Source organism: Rhinoderma darwinii, chromosome 5 (assembly GCF_050947455.1).
Source record: "Rhinoderma darwinii isolate aRhiDar2 chromosome 5, aRhiDar2.hap1, whole genome shotgun sequence".
Taxonomy (NCBI): domain Eukaryota; kingdom Metazoa; phylum Chordata; class Amphibia; order Anura; family Rhinodermatidae; genus Rhinoderma; species Rhinoderma darwinii.
This window is the reverse complement of record NC_134691.1, coordinates 136,368,568-136,383,203: the sequence shown is the minus strand read 5'-3', so window position 1 is coordinate 136,383,203 and position 14,636 is coordinate 136,368,568. Positions and strand designations below refer to the sequence as shown.

General features: G+C 42.9%; 1 protein-coding gene across 1 annotated transcript in view; it reads left to right on the top strand.

Annotated features, from left to right (window-relative positions):
- Positions 1-14,636, top strand: part of PARD6G (par-6 family cell polarity regulator gamma) — a 129,844-nt gene that overhangs the window by 16,690 nt on the left and 98,518 nt on the right. Inside the window, exon 2 of the mRNA XM_075828397.1 lies at positions 11,612-11,834. Within this exon, the coding sequence (XP_075684512.1) occupies positions 11,612-11,834 (223 nt within the window). The remainder of the gene's footprint in view (positions 1-11,611; positions 11,835-14,636) is intronic.

Below are 14,636 nucleotides of genomic sequence, written 5' to 3'. Positions count from 1 at the left end.
GGTACTAATGAAATCTACAGCTTGTCTTGCAAAAAAAGAAGCTTGCACACTGCTCCATCAAAAAAAAAAAGTTATGGCATTAGTAAGGCGGTGATGAAAAAATATCCCGATGTGCAGGCCTGAGGGGAACATTGCTTCAACTTTAAGAAGTGGTTATCAAGGCCCTAGTATCTGAGAGCAAGGCGGGAAGGGACAGAGCACATCTGCTGAAAGCGAGGGTGTCCGTATTATACCAGGGCAATACTTTCCCAGCAAAATTTCCCAAACTACAAAGGAGGAAAAGTCCCAAAAAGGTACAGAGTGTTACAAAAGGGGGATAAGAAAGGACACCGTTTATCGGTGTGACACTGGCATGTGCATAACTGTGATTGCTTCACAGCATACTACAATCTATTGATAATTTTATTATTTACCCCATTATTATACCCTCTTATTATGCCCTGATGTACTCCGCACAGATTACATATGCACCCACATTATAAACTAAAATACCAATAAAACTCCAAACAAAGCTACTACCAAGCAAAATCAACGCCCCAAGTGGCGGTCCTTCCCTTCTAAGCCATACAGTGTGCCCAAACAGCAGTTTACATCAACATGTATGGTGTTGTCATACCCAGGAGAACCCGCTTAATTTATGGGGTACCATTCTACAGTGGCACAAGCTGAGCACAACATATTGTGTGGTGAAACGGCATATCAGTGGAAAAATTGCAATTTTCACTTTGCATCATTACAGTGTATTCAAGTTTAGGGGTATAGTTTCTAAAATGGGGGTCACTTTGTGTTTTTTGTTTTTGGTACATCAGGGGTTTTGCAAAAGCGACATGGCAAACCATTCCTGCAAAATCTACATTCCAAAAGCCAAATAGCGCTCCTTCCCTTCTGAACCCAGCCATGTGTCCAAACAGGAGTTTATGACCACAAATGGGGTATTGCCATACTTGGGAAGAAATTGTTTTATAAATGTTGGGGGGCTTTTCCTCTCATTTTTTGTGAAATTAAAACATTTTAGGCAAAACTACATCTTATTGGAAAAAAAATGTTTTTTAACTTTCGCTGGCCAATTATAATCAATTCAGAAAAAAAAAACTTGGTGTCAAAATGCTCACTATATCTAGATGAATTCCTCAAGGGTTGTAGTTTCCCAAATGGAGTCACTTTTTAGGGGTTTCAACTGTACTGGTACCTCAGGGACTCTGCAAATGTGACCTGGCGCCCAGAAACCAATCCAGCAAAATCAGCGCTCCAAAAGCCAAATAGCGCTCCTACCCTTCTGAACCCTGCCATGTGTCCAAGCAGCAGTTTGACACCATATGGGGTATTTCCATACTCTTAAGAAATTGGTTTACAAATGTTGGGGTGCTTTTTTCCTTGTGGGAATGATTTTATTTTTAGCTAAATCTACATCTTATTCGGGAAAAAATAATTTCTCATTTTCGTGTCCCAATTCTAATAAAATCCATGAAACACCTGTAGGGTGTAGTTTCCAAAATGGTGTCCTTTTTTGGGGTTTTTCCTATGTTTTGGCACCACTAGACCTCTTTAAAACCTGACTTGGTGCCTAAAATATATTCTGATAAAAGGAAGGCCCCAAAATCCTCTAGGTTCTCCTTCATTTCTGAGGCCTGTGTTGCAGTCTAGTAGTACACTAGGGACACATATTGGATATTTCTATACTTTAGAATCGGGGGGGGGGGGGGGAATAAATATTGAGTTGTTTTCTCTGTTAAAACTTGCTGTGTTACAGAAAAAAAGGATTAAGGCTGAGTTCGCACGGGGCGGATACACTGCGTAATAGCACGCAGCGTATGTGCTTTGTGCGCCGCATGCAATTCCAAAGCGACAAAGCGCACCAAACTGTGGTGCAATTTTTCACCCGGAATGTCCACTGCGAAAAACTGCAGCACTTAGCCGGCCGGCCTCCTGGGATAACGTTGCATCCATGTGACCTCTGCAACAGCCTGTGATTGGCTGCAGTGGCGGTCACATGCGATGAAGCGTCACCCCAGGAGGATGAAACACAGACTCCTAGGTAAGTTTTAATATAATTTTTGTTTTCTGAGGTGCGTTTTTTGCGGCGGGATCGCTGCGAACCCGCTGCAAAAAAAACGGAAAATTTTTATTTGATGCAGGATTTACATTCCCATTGAATTCAATGGGGCAATCCCGCAACAAGTAAGCAGCATTTACGTAAATACAATTGACATGCTGCGGAATAAAACTCTGCACCGCAGGTCAATTTCTGAGCGTTTTTTCCTCTCAGTATTTACGCAGCGTGTGGCTGACATTTGTTTTATCTCATCCACTTTGCTGCTACTGTATTTTCGACAATGAAATCCGCTGCGGAAAATCCACAGTATTTACGCAACGTGTGAACTGGCCCTAAATTTGAATATCTGCAAAAAAAATAATTACCGGTATATCTTGAAATAACCTTTTACTTTGCTTTCATTCCTGTGAAATGGCTAAAGGGTTAAGAAACTTTCTAAATGCTGTTTTGCATACTTTGAGGGGTGCAGTTTTTAAAATGGGGTGATTTATGTGGGTTTCTAATATATAGACCCTTCAAAGCCACTTCAGAACTAAACTTGTCCGGCAGGGCTTCGTTGTAGGCTGTCAGTATAATGATATACTGCAATACATTAGTATTGCAGTTTATAGTGCAAGCGATCAAACGATCGCTGGTTCAAGTTCCTTAGGGGGACTATTAAAAAAAAAGTTTAAATACAGTTAAAGTTGTTTTTTTATATATATAATGTTAAAAAAATATATTTTCCCTCTAACTGGTATTGCCGCATCAGTAAAAGTCCCAACTATTACAATATAACATTATTTAACCTGCACGGTGAAAGCCGTAAACAAAACTAAAAATTAAAAACACCAGAAAGTGATCAGAAACTCTTATGTCCCCCAAAATGGTACCAATAGAAACTACAGCTCACCCCACATAAAATAATCCCTCCTACCAGTCAGTCAATGTAAAAATAAAAATGTTATGGCTATCAGAATATGGTGACGAAACACAAATTTTATTTTTAACAACCATTTTTTTCCTTGTAACACATTTAAAAAAAACCTATATAAATTTGGTACCACCGTAATCGTATTGACCCGCAGAATAAAGTTAATGTGCTTTTTTTACTGCACGGTAAACACCGCAAAAACGAACCAACCCCCCCCCCCCCCTTAAAAATTGAGCAATCGCAGTCCCCTCCCCCCCCCCCATTCCACCCCATAAAGAAAATTTTGCCAGTTCCCCACTACATTATATGGTACAATAAATGGTGTCGTGAAGATCTACAACTCGTACCCGCAAAAAACAAGCCCTCATGTGTTTATATCGATGGAAAAATAAAAAAGTTATGGTTTCTGGAAGGTGGGGATGAAAAAACTAAAGTGAAAATCTGAATAATGGCTGCGGCGGGAAGGGGTTAGCTTGCTTTAATATTTCTACAAGGATAATTTCGAACAGTGGTGCTGTCTGAGGGTTTTGCAAATCTGAGAACAAAAGTTCAGAAATAACAGAGTAAGGCCTCATGCACACGACCGTATTTTTTCCCACCCGTAAATACTGGCGTAAATACGGGTCCGGTGTCACACGTATTCCACCCGTTTTGCACCAGTATTTACGAACCCGTGCTCGTAAATATGGGTCCGGTGTCACACGTATTCCACCCGTATTTACGAGCACGTTTTTGGCAGCAAAATAGCACTGCACTAATCGGCAGCCCCTTCTCTCTATCAGTGCAGGATAGAGAGAAGGGACAGCCTTTTCTGTAATAAAAGTTAAAGAAATTCATACTTACCCGGCCGTTGTCTTGGTGACGCGTCCCTCTCTTCACATCCAGCCCGACATCCCTGGATGACGCGGCAGTCCATGTGACCGCTGCAGCCTGTGATTGACCTGTGATTGGCTGCAGCGGTCACATGGCCTGAAACGTCATCCAGGACGTCGGCCCGGATGTCGAGAGGGACGCGTCACCAAGGCAACGGGCGGGAGACCGGACTGGAGAAGCAGGAAGTTGTCGGTAAGTATGAACGTCTTTTATTTTTATTTTTTACAGGATAGGGGATACATGTCTTTTGTTTATGGCAGAGCGGGGAGATACCTCCCCGCTCTGCCATAGTTTTCATTGTAGTCCCGGCGGTAGTTACGCCACTGGGCTGTGGCCTGCAGACCGGGTAGTCCCCTGACCTCGCCTCACCTCGCAACGCTCCCGTAATCACGGGTGAACACACGGAGCCACCCATGATTACGGGAGCCCCATAGACTTCTATGGGATGCCCGTGCCGTTATTACGGCATGAAATAGGGCATGTTCTATCTTTTTTAACGGCACGGGTACCTTCCCGTGAGCAAACGGGAAGGTACCCGTGGCTAACAGAAGCCTATGAGCCCGTTATTGCGGGTCGTAATAACGACCCGCAATAACGGGTGTTTTTACGGTCGTGTGCATGAGGCCTAAGGCCTCATGCACACGACCGTATTTTTTCCCACCCGTAAATACTGGCGTAAATACGGGTCCGGTGTCACACGTATTCGACCTGTTTTGCACCAGTATTTACGAACCCGTGCCCGTAAATATGGGTCCGGTGTCACCCGTATTCCACCCGTATTTACGGGCACGTTTTTGGCGGCAAAATAGCACTGCACTAATCGGCAGCCCCTTCTCTCTATCAGTGCAGGATAGAGAGAAGGGACAGCCCTTTCTGTAATAAAAGTTAAAGAAATTCATACTTATCCGGCCGTTGTCTTGGTGACGCGTCCCACTCCACATCAAGCCCGACATCCCTGGATGACGCGGCAGTCCATGTGACCGCTGCAGCCTGTGATTGACCTGTGATTGGCTGCAGCGGTCACATGGCCTGAAACGTCATCCAGGACGTCGGGCCGGATGTCGAGAGGGACGCGTCACCAAGGCAACGGGCGGGAGACCGGACTGGAGGAAGCAGGAAGTTCTCGGTAAGTATGAACGTCTTTTTATTTTTTACAGGTTTATTCTGATCGGTAGTCACTGTCCAGGGTGCTGAAAGAGTTACTGCCGATCAGTTAACTCTTTCAGCTCCCTGGGCAGTGACTATTTACTGACGTCGCTTAGCAACGCTGCCGTAATGACGGGTGCACACGTAGCCACCCGTCATTACGAGAGCTCCATAGACTTCTATGGACTGTCCGTGCTGTTATTACGGCCTGAAATAGGACATGTTCTATCTTTTTCAACGGCACGGGCACCTTCACGTGAGAAAACGGGAAGGCACCCGTCGCCAATAGAAGTCTATGAGCCCGTTATTACGGGTCGTAATTACGACCCGTAATAACGGGAGTTTTTACGGTCGTGTGCATGAGGCCAAAAAAGCCCCATGCACACGACCGTATTTTTGTCCACCCGTAAATACTGGCGTAAATACGGGTCCTTGGTCACACGTATTCCACCCGTATTTACGGGCACGTTTTCGCTGCAAAATGACACTGCAGTAATCGGCAGCCCCTTCTCTCTCTCAGTGCAGGATAGAGAGAAGGGACAGCCCTTTCCGTAATAAAAGTAAAAGAAATTCATACTTTCCCGGCCATTGTCTTGGTGACGCGTCCCTCTCTTCACATCCAGCCCGACCTTCCTGGATGACGTGCAGTCCATGTGACCGCTGCAGCCAGTGATTGGCCTGTGATTGGCTGCAGCGGTCACATGGGCTGTAACGTCATCCCAGGAGGCCGGACTGGAGGAAGAAGCAGGGAGTTCTGGGTAAGTATCAATGTCCTTTTTTTTTTTTTTTTTTTGTTTTGTTTTTTGTTTTGTTTTAACAGCTTTATCTATATTGTGATCGGCAGTCACTGTCCCTGGTGCTGAAAGAGTTACTGCAGATCGTTTAACTCTTTCAGCACCCTGGACAGTGACTTTACACTGACGTCGCCTAGCAACGCTCCCGTAATTACGGGTGCACACACGTAGTCACCCGTAATTACGGGAGCCCCATAGACTTCTATGGGCCTGCCCGTGCCGTAATTACGGCCTGATATAGGACATGTTCTATATTTTTAAACAGCCGGGGCACATTCCGTAAGCATACGGGGAGGTACCCGTGGCCAATAGAAGTCTATGGTCCTGTAATCACGGGCCGTAGTTACGGCCCGTGATTACGGGGATTTTTACGTTCGTGTGCATGGGGCCTAACCTATTCTCACTGGATAATGTAGTCATAAAATGGTAACTGTATATTAGCAAACTCTCCTAGTAGCACCAACTCTATGAATGGGCACAGTGGCCTGGGATTGAGGTGGTTTTACATGGGCAGATTTTTGCCTGGTAATGAGTGCCGATCAACAATAACAGCATGCCGATAGGCACTTGTTTGCTCCATTTAAATTGAGCAACGATCAGAACGTATGGGTCCCCATACATTTTTCATCTTGTCGGCAGCACCTCCCCATTGCGACACGCAAATATGTTTTGGCCCACATAAAAGAATCAATCAGTCCTGTGTATGTTTATTGGCCCTTGTAAAAGGGCCCTTAGGATGTCAGACTTCAGATTTACATATAAACATCTAAATATTGCATATCCCTAAGTTAATTAGGTGCTGTGGAACGAGATGGTGGCCACCAAGGAGGGGGCACAAGAGGAAGGCTGCATAATGTGCTACTGCTCTAATGTTGGCAGGAGTGTATTACAGTCTTTGGTGCAGCGCACCCACAGTAGAAGGGGCCAGTCATAGAATTTTTAATACTGTATATCTGAGGTTCAGTGGTGGAAAATAAAAACAGAATCGTACAAAATTTTGTTGGCGTTTTCTTTCAAATTGCACTTAATGGTACTGACATACAAACGTTATCCACCACTTTTCTGTCCAGGTTCTGTCCATATTTTTTGAACAATTTGGTCACTGGCGTCTTAGGCAACTTAATTTTATAACATTGTATTACAATCCTGTTAGGTACATCTGACCTGTTTATAAATCAGATCACTTTTTTTTAGTGTCCGTTGCGAATTTTAGACAAAAATGTTTTTGCTAGATTTGTACAGCTTCAGAGGAATATCTCTGTACTTTTTTCTGTGATTCCGTTTATAGCTTTCAGACCTGTGGTGAACTTGTCCTCGGGGACTAGCATTTAATGTAACTTTCAGATGAAGAGATAATTAAACCTAAGTGAAATTGAATTAAACAACTTGCACATTTGCCTGATTTTTTTTTTATTTTTTTTTATTAGAGGCTTTAAACACATTCTGAGATTTTATTTTTTCAGCTCTGCAAGATTCAAAATACATCACAATTAGGCTATGTTCACACGGGGTATTTTGCAGGAGGAATATCTGCCTCAAAATTCCGTTTGGAAGTTTGAGGCAGATATTCCTCTCCCTGCACGCCGATTTTCGCGGAGTTTTTCACGCCGTTTTTCGCCCGCGGCCATTGAGCACCGCGGGCATAAAACAGCGCGAAATACGCTTTCTCAGCCTCCCATTGAAGTCAATGGGAGGTCAGAGGCGGAAGCGCCCGAAGATGGGGCATGTCGCTTCTTTTTCCCGCGAGGCAGTTTTACTGCTCGCGGGAAAAAGACACCGACGCCTCCCATTGAAATCAATGGGAGGCATTTTCGGGCCGTTTTTGCCGAGTTTTGCGACCCGGTTTCCGCGTCAAAAAACTCGGCAAAATACCCAGTGTGAACATAGCCTTTAGGCGGGATTCACACGACCGGGTCGTTCCCGAGCCCGAGTGTCGGCCGGTAAAATCGGCCATTTTGCCCGGCCGGTTTGCATAAAGTTATGCATCCGTGCCGGGCCGGGCAGATCCGGACAGTGACATCAGCGGCAGCTCCTGAAGGGGAATCCCCATGTGTTCGGGGATTCCGCTTCAGGAGTTTCCCCTGATGTCACTGCCCAGATATGGACAGAGACATCAAGCGCTCTGTCCAGGAGCGGAATCCCCGAAAACACGGGGATTCCGCTCCTTCAAGGAGCTAAAGTGCGGCTAGCACATAGCAGAGTGGGGAGATACCTCCCCGCTCTGCTATAGTGGCGTCGCTACAGTAGTAGCAGCCGCAGCAGCTGCTGCTACTAGTGGCGCCATCGAAGGTGTCGCCGAGCCAGGGTGCTTTTAACAAGCAGGGGAAGGGAGCCAGCGCAGCGCTCCCTCCACCTGCTGTACACCCCGGCCCTGCAACACAGTGTACAGCGATGCCATTCGTCAGAATGGCATCAACTCCTCCTCCTCACATGCACTCTGCGCTGTGAGGAGGAGGAGATAGAGCGCAAGCGCCGGGAAACCCGGCCATCACTCGAACACATTCCGGTGATGGCCGTGTAATACCCGGCCCCATAGACTTCTATGGGGGCCGGGTACCCGGGCGAAGATGGAGCATGTCCTATTTTTTGACGGCCGGATTTCCCGGCCGTCAAAAAATCGGTCGTGTGAATAGCCCCATTAGGGGTCTATCATTCCTAATGCAGCCGGGTGCCGGCCGATTTATGAACGGCCGGCACCCGGCCGGGAAACCCTGCCGTGTGAATGAGGCCTTAGTCTGCAGTTAATTTTAATGGGTTGTTTTGAAAAAGTTAAATTAACTGTTTTCTTTAAATGCACATTTGCATGGAGATCTGCCATGCTTACTGTGTTGTTGTGCACTTTTTACTATTATGTTTTATGTATAGGGAATTTCATACATGTTTAGGCTTCGTTCGCATATCCGTTAGGGCTCTATTCTGACGTTCCGTTTGAGCTTTCCATCCGAATGGAGCCCTGACTGAAACAAACGGAAACCCTAGGTTTCTGTTTCCATCACCATTGATTTCAATGGTGACGGATCCGGTGCCAACGGTTTCCGTTTGTCTCATTTGTGCAAGGGTTCCGTCGTTTTGACTGAATCAATAGCGTACCCGACTACTGTATTTATTCTGTCAAAACGACGGAACCCTTGCACAACGGAGACCAACGGAAACTGTTGGCACCGGATCCGTCACTATTGAATTAATGGTGATGGAAACGGAAACCTATGTTTTCCGTTTGTGTCAGTCAGGACTCCTTTCCGACAAAGCTCAGATGGAACGATGGAAAAGGATCCCTGACGCAGATGTGAACGCAGCCTTACATCCTAGCAATCAAATCGGTATCATAGTATTGGAAAAACATGACTGCTAGCTTCCAAGAACATTGCCACACCTGTCCACCGGTTGTGAGGTATTGCAGCTCCGCCTCAGTCACTTCAATGAAGTTTATCGGCAATACAATCCATGGACAGGTGTGGAGCTGTTTTTGGAAGAAAGCAGACATGGTTTTTCTAGTCCTATACTACCCCTTTTAAGTTTGCTTGAATGATGCTGTAGTTGCACGGAAGCATCCAGAGGTAGAGTAGAAATCTATGGGTGCGTATTATGGCTATGTATAACTTGCAGGTTGTATGGAGCCATAGTACACTCCTGCATGAGTCCTAAGGCTGCATACAGACAGCTGTAATATGGCTCTTTATAGGAACCATTTAGTGCCAAAAGCCAGATCTGATCTCGTAATGTGTATTGTGGAAAGCTTTTTGCAAGGGGGAGGAGAAGAGACTGTTGGCCATGTGTGAGCAACACTCTCCATTATAGTCTATGGGGAGTTATGGATATAGCCGAGCAAAGTTGTTCCTGTATCTACTGAAAGACTATAATGTGCTCGAATGCTCTACCTACACACTCCTGCTTCTCCTCCCCTTTGCGGTCGGGTTCTAAGGAGCAGCGAGGGACACTACCCGAGTTAGAACTATAGATATGGTATAAATGTCTACCATCTGAATACTCCTTTATGCCACGTTCGCATGTGGCACATTTGTTGTGGATTTGCGTTGTGTGTTCTGAATACAAAATACATTACAATGCGTGTGAATAGCGCTTTACAAAACCCCATTCCCATGTTGCAGAAAAAAAAATCTGTGTGGATTGTGAACAGGCTACAAATTTTGAGGTGGATTTCAGAACATTTCTGCAGCTGAAATGATCCGCTGCTTGTGAGCATGGCAAATGTCTTGTTGACATGTGGACTTGCGGCACAGAATGTGGCACAAATAATTTTCTATTGCTTTATTGTAGGAATACTAATCCGCTTACATAAAGCTGCTTTTTCAATCCTACTATAACAAGTGGATGCGCAGATATAGGGGTGTCTTATTGTTTTGTGCCCTGTATAGTTCATCATATTACATCACTAGTACCCATGAAAGCAGTTCTGTCTGTATATAGTCTATCTTCCCTGACTTTGTGACGGTCGATACTAAAATAATCTCCCGCTAAACCATTCTACTTCGCTTATTTCAGGATATTCTATATACATAGTTGAGGGAATACGCAGAGCTCATTGTACTTTCAAGCGTGTAGTGCATAGTTCCTGCTTAGAGGCTATTCTGTGTATTTAATGATTGTCCATGTGAAATGTATATATACTATTGCTACGTGGGCATCTGTGTTCTATTGTATGGATTCCTTCTCGTTTGTGGGGTGGAAATCACATTATAATTTCATGACATTAATCTACTTTCTCCTGTACTAATGTTTTCTTCTTGAAATGCAATCCAAGGGCTGGTTCTGGCTGAACTGTTTGTCCTAATGATAACTTAGGTCTACACCGGAAGATAAAGGAGGGCTTTGAATTCTTACTAGTTTATCAGTGATTCTATATTATCAACATTTTAATCTTTTATGTACCATGGTGATGTCTTACTAGTAAGTCTCTACTGGTTTTATGGAAAGTAGAGCTAGAAGGATTGTTGTGGTTTGAGTTTTTTCCATAGTTAGTCAATCTACTATTGTGGTTTATACCATTGCTAAGGGTTAGCGTACACTTTTTTTTTGGTTGTGTTAAAAACATTGCATGAGTTGTGAACTTCGGTTGTGTACATCAAATAAAATATTTTATGTTTTCTATGTTTTCGTTTAGTTAAAGCTTGGGTCATTGCTGGAGATTGGCAGCTGACCTTTCTGCAATGTTTGGTTAATCAATATGTAGCGTCTGGGATAGAGAACACATGCTGCATGGCCTTCTGGATATTAACCCGTCATATGTATCCATGCTTGAATACTTTTTACAATAATTTTCCAGAAGACTTGAAACATGCTGTGGACATTTATTTTCTATGTAAATTCCACCTAAAAATATAGACTATTTCCACATAATGTCAGCAAAAGTGCCTCTATTCACAGTGCCAGCAAAGTGCCCCCCTAAAAATGCCTGCCCAGTGCCCTCTGAGTAACAGACCGGCTAAAAGCCGTTGGGGAGACTTGTCTGCTCTGCCGGACATACGGTAAATCTCCCCTATTTCTCGAGACTCCTGGAGAGTTTGAAATAGTAGACAAATATGATGTGATGGTGGTGGAATCTGGATGTCCAGACAAATGTTAGCAATTCGTAGATTTTCACTTTTAGCCTGGATTTTCATGCTGCTGTTTTGGTGCATTTTGTGCAGCAATTGGCATGTAATCTTGGCAAAACGCTTTGTGAGATGCGGCAAAAATGTGATGTTTTGCAGTGAAAATCCGCAAAAAAACGAGCGTGAAAACCCAGCCTTAATACTTTCTGGTGTCTGCCTTTTAGAAGACTCCTAACTATGATCAAGAAGTTTTAATTGACTTTGTGTATCTTGTTTTCAGTATGGAGCAGAGTTTAGAAGATTCTCCTTAAATCGATACAAGCCTGGGACGTTTGAGGACTTCTACAATCTTCTCCTTCAGGTCCATAATATCTCCAATGTAGATGTGATGCTTGGCTATGCCGATGTTCATGGTGATCTTCTTCCAATTAACAATGATGACAATTTCTGTAAAGCGGTTTCAAGTGCCAACCCACTCCTCCGAGTATTCATACAAAAGCTAGGTAAGATGACCTCTTTATTCTTCGTGTTTTGGAAGTACAATGGTCTGATTTCTTATGCAAGTTAAAAGGATGTCACGTTTGTATTCGGACTGTGTAGTGGTAGGTTGGGTCCAAGCATTAAAGAACACTCAGCTTGATGTACTGCCAAGTTAAATGCTAGCATGTTACTTGGATGTTTGTGTTCAATGGTTGTGGTTTAAAAGGATTAGTTGGACCACACAGATGCTAACCATGTTTCTTTCTCTTTTTTTTTTTTTTTTTTTTTCATTTTTTTCATAATGTGCTTTTTTTCAGCATAAATTATTTCATTATAAATAATACATTATAAAATCCTTGGAAACTCACTCATAAAGTATGTGAATCCTAGAAACTAGTCTGTGTTTTTGAAAAATGGTCCCGGTTGCTCAGTCTCTGCTGGGGCTGGGAAAATATCCTGACATATTTCCCGAAAGTATGGCCCTGACGAATGACATAAAATTGCGTACACCGCTCATGCGCTCCCTTTGTTAGAAAAAAAAAAAAAAAAACATTTAAATTCTTGTTAATTTGAAGAACTTCCAAAATGTCACTTATGATCAACACAAATTCCAAACTAAAAATGTTTTTTTAAGATTGTCCATACTGTTGGTTCTGCCAGTCCACCAAAATGGGGACTGTGGTATAGAGAAGCTTAACCCCTGATTTAAGTTGTATGATCTATGTTAAGCTTTTGGTTGTTTTTTTGTTGTTGTTCTTTTATTTAGCTCTTGTGAGTTTTTTTAAATATTACATACTTCCCATTATATTGTGCAGAATTTAGCAGTTTTTTGGGGAATTAAAGCTCTTAGATCAATATTCAGATAGTTGTTGTATGCAATTAAGAATGTTTCTGAAAAGAATGTTCTTATTTATTAGGACTGGGGTTTTTATAAGCCAGGCTTAAACCGAACTGCGCTGGAGTAAAATTAGCCAAATTTCTTAAGAGGTGCATACTTTTTAATTATTTTGGCGGATCTTTGCGTGTCCGTGCGCCAAAAAACCAAATCCTTTTTCTGGCGTAAGTTATAGTTTATCTCAGTGTGTGGAGGCTATACACCCCCTCATTATACAACACCAGAATGTGTTTGCCACTTTTTAAAAGTGGCAAGAAAAGTGTAAAATGACAAAATAGTCACAAATAATTTGCACAAATATGGCGTTCGCCATAACTTGCGACTTTTTGACGGCACAAAAATGTAAAGCAATTAATAAATCCTCCCCCCCCCCCCCCCCCCCGTCCGTCTTCTCGATTCTGTGTGTTCTACGATGCAAAGCTATCACTTTATACCCATGGTGCTTTATAATGTTTGTTTTCTGTTATTCAGGACTGTTAATTATTGTGATTATTTTACCCTAGATGGTTAGCTTATTTTATTGAGCCATACATCCAGATAATTCCAAAGGGTTCACTATTTATTTAATTGTTCTAAAGGAAGTAGTATGCTACATTGGTGCACAGAATTTAAGATTTTATCTTCTATTCTGCAGCTTCCTATGCTTCAGTTATTAAGATTACAATCTAGATAACTAGAGGCCATTACAGCCTTGGTTGACTCACTGACAACTTTCTGTTTAACTGGACATGACATTTGGGTGATAAGACCTTGCCTTCAGGTTAGCAATATTTTTTTTATTTTCTTCAGTGTGGTTAGCAAAAGCTGTTTATGAGCGTAAGTATTATTGACCTTCGTGGTATACAAAAACAGCAGTTGACTTTGCAAAAGTTTGGCTCATTTTACATAGTTTCTAGCATACAAAAGGTTTCATGAATTTACTTTAAGTATTTTACAAGATTTTTGTGGTCAGTTCACAGCTTGCGTGAGTGTATTGGACCCATCCCCCTACGTATCTCCCTGAAGCCCTTTGAGCATGACCTTAATAGCTCCTTTTCAAAGAACACAAGTAATACAGTTGACCTATAATGTGCTGTAAAAGCCATGAAATTGCATTTATATTTACTAGGAAACCAAAAAAAAAAAGTCTACTAATGAGTACCACGTAGCAACATATATCAGATACATCACAACTGAAGCTTCATTGTTACAGTCCTAAAAGTGCTTAGCTAAAACCAGTTAACTGGGTGATAACACATTATTAACATCCCTTTGCATCGAAAAGTGATGGGCTGTGGTGTCATTGCATATGTAATAAGTAATGAGGAGCATTAACGTTCATACCATTAACTAACGAGATTTCTGAAGCTCCATTAATTACATTAATTTCAGAACATCATTTTAGAATTAATAAAGCAATGTAGTGAGATCAAAGCACACAATCACTAACCTAAGGCATTTGTCATAAAGTTATTTGTTTTCATTGGGTAAGGTAGTATGAGGAGCCGTTTTATACATATTTAAATTCAATGCCATGCTATGTTGAGACTATTTTTACTGCCACTAACTGAAGTTTGTTTTTTCTCTTCACGAACTTCACTATTGCTGCTGTGCGAGTGGCTGAGGGCTCATATCGGTCTCTTAAAACTTGTGTTGGTATTATTGAAATAGTATGTTCTCCAGGAACGGGTAAAGCGTATTCAACCCCTTCACGACTGCCTTACGGCTATATACGTTCCAACTGCCGATTCCCTGTGCGGTTGTCTCGTATATAGACGTTGGCAGCTTGGAACGTGTAATGAGTGCAGTGCTGCTTCAGTGTGAGCAGCGCTGCACTCTCATGTCGGCCGGGGCTTTAACAGGCACGGAATACACCCTCTACTGTAGATAGTGCCCCCCTGTAGGTAGTGCAAAACTCTCTGCAGATAGCGCCACCTAAGCTCCCTCCAGC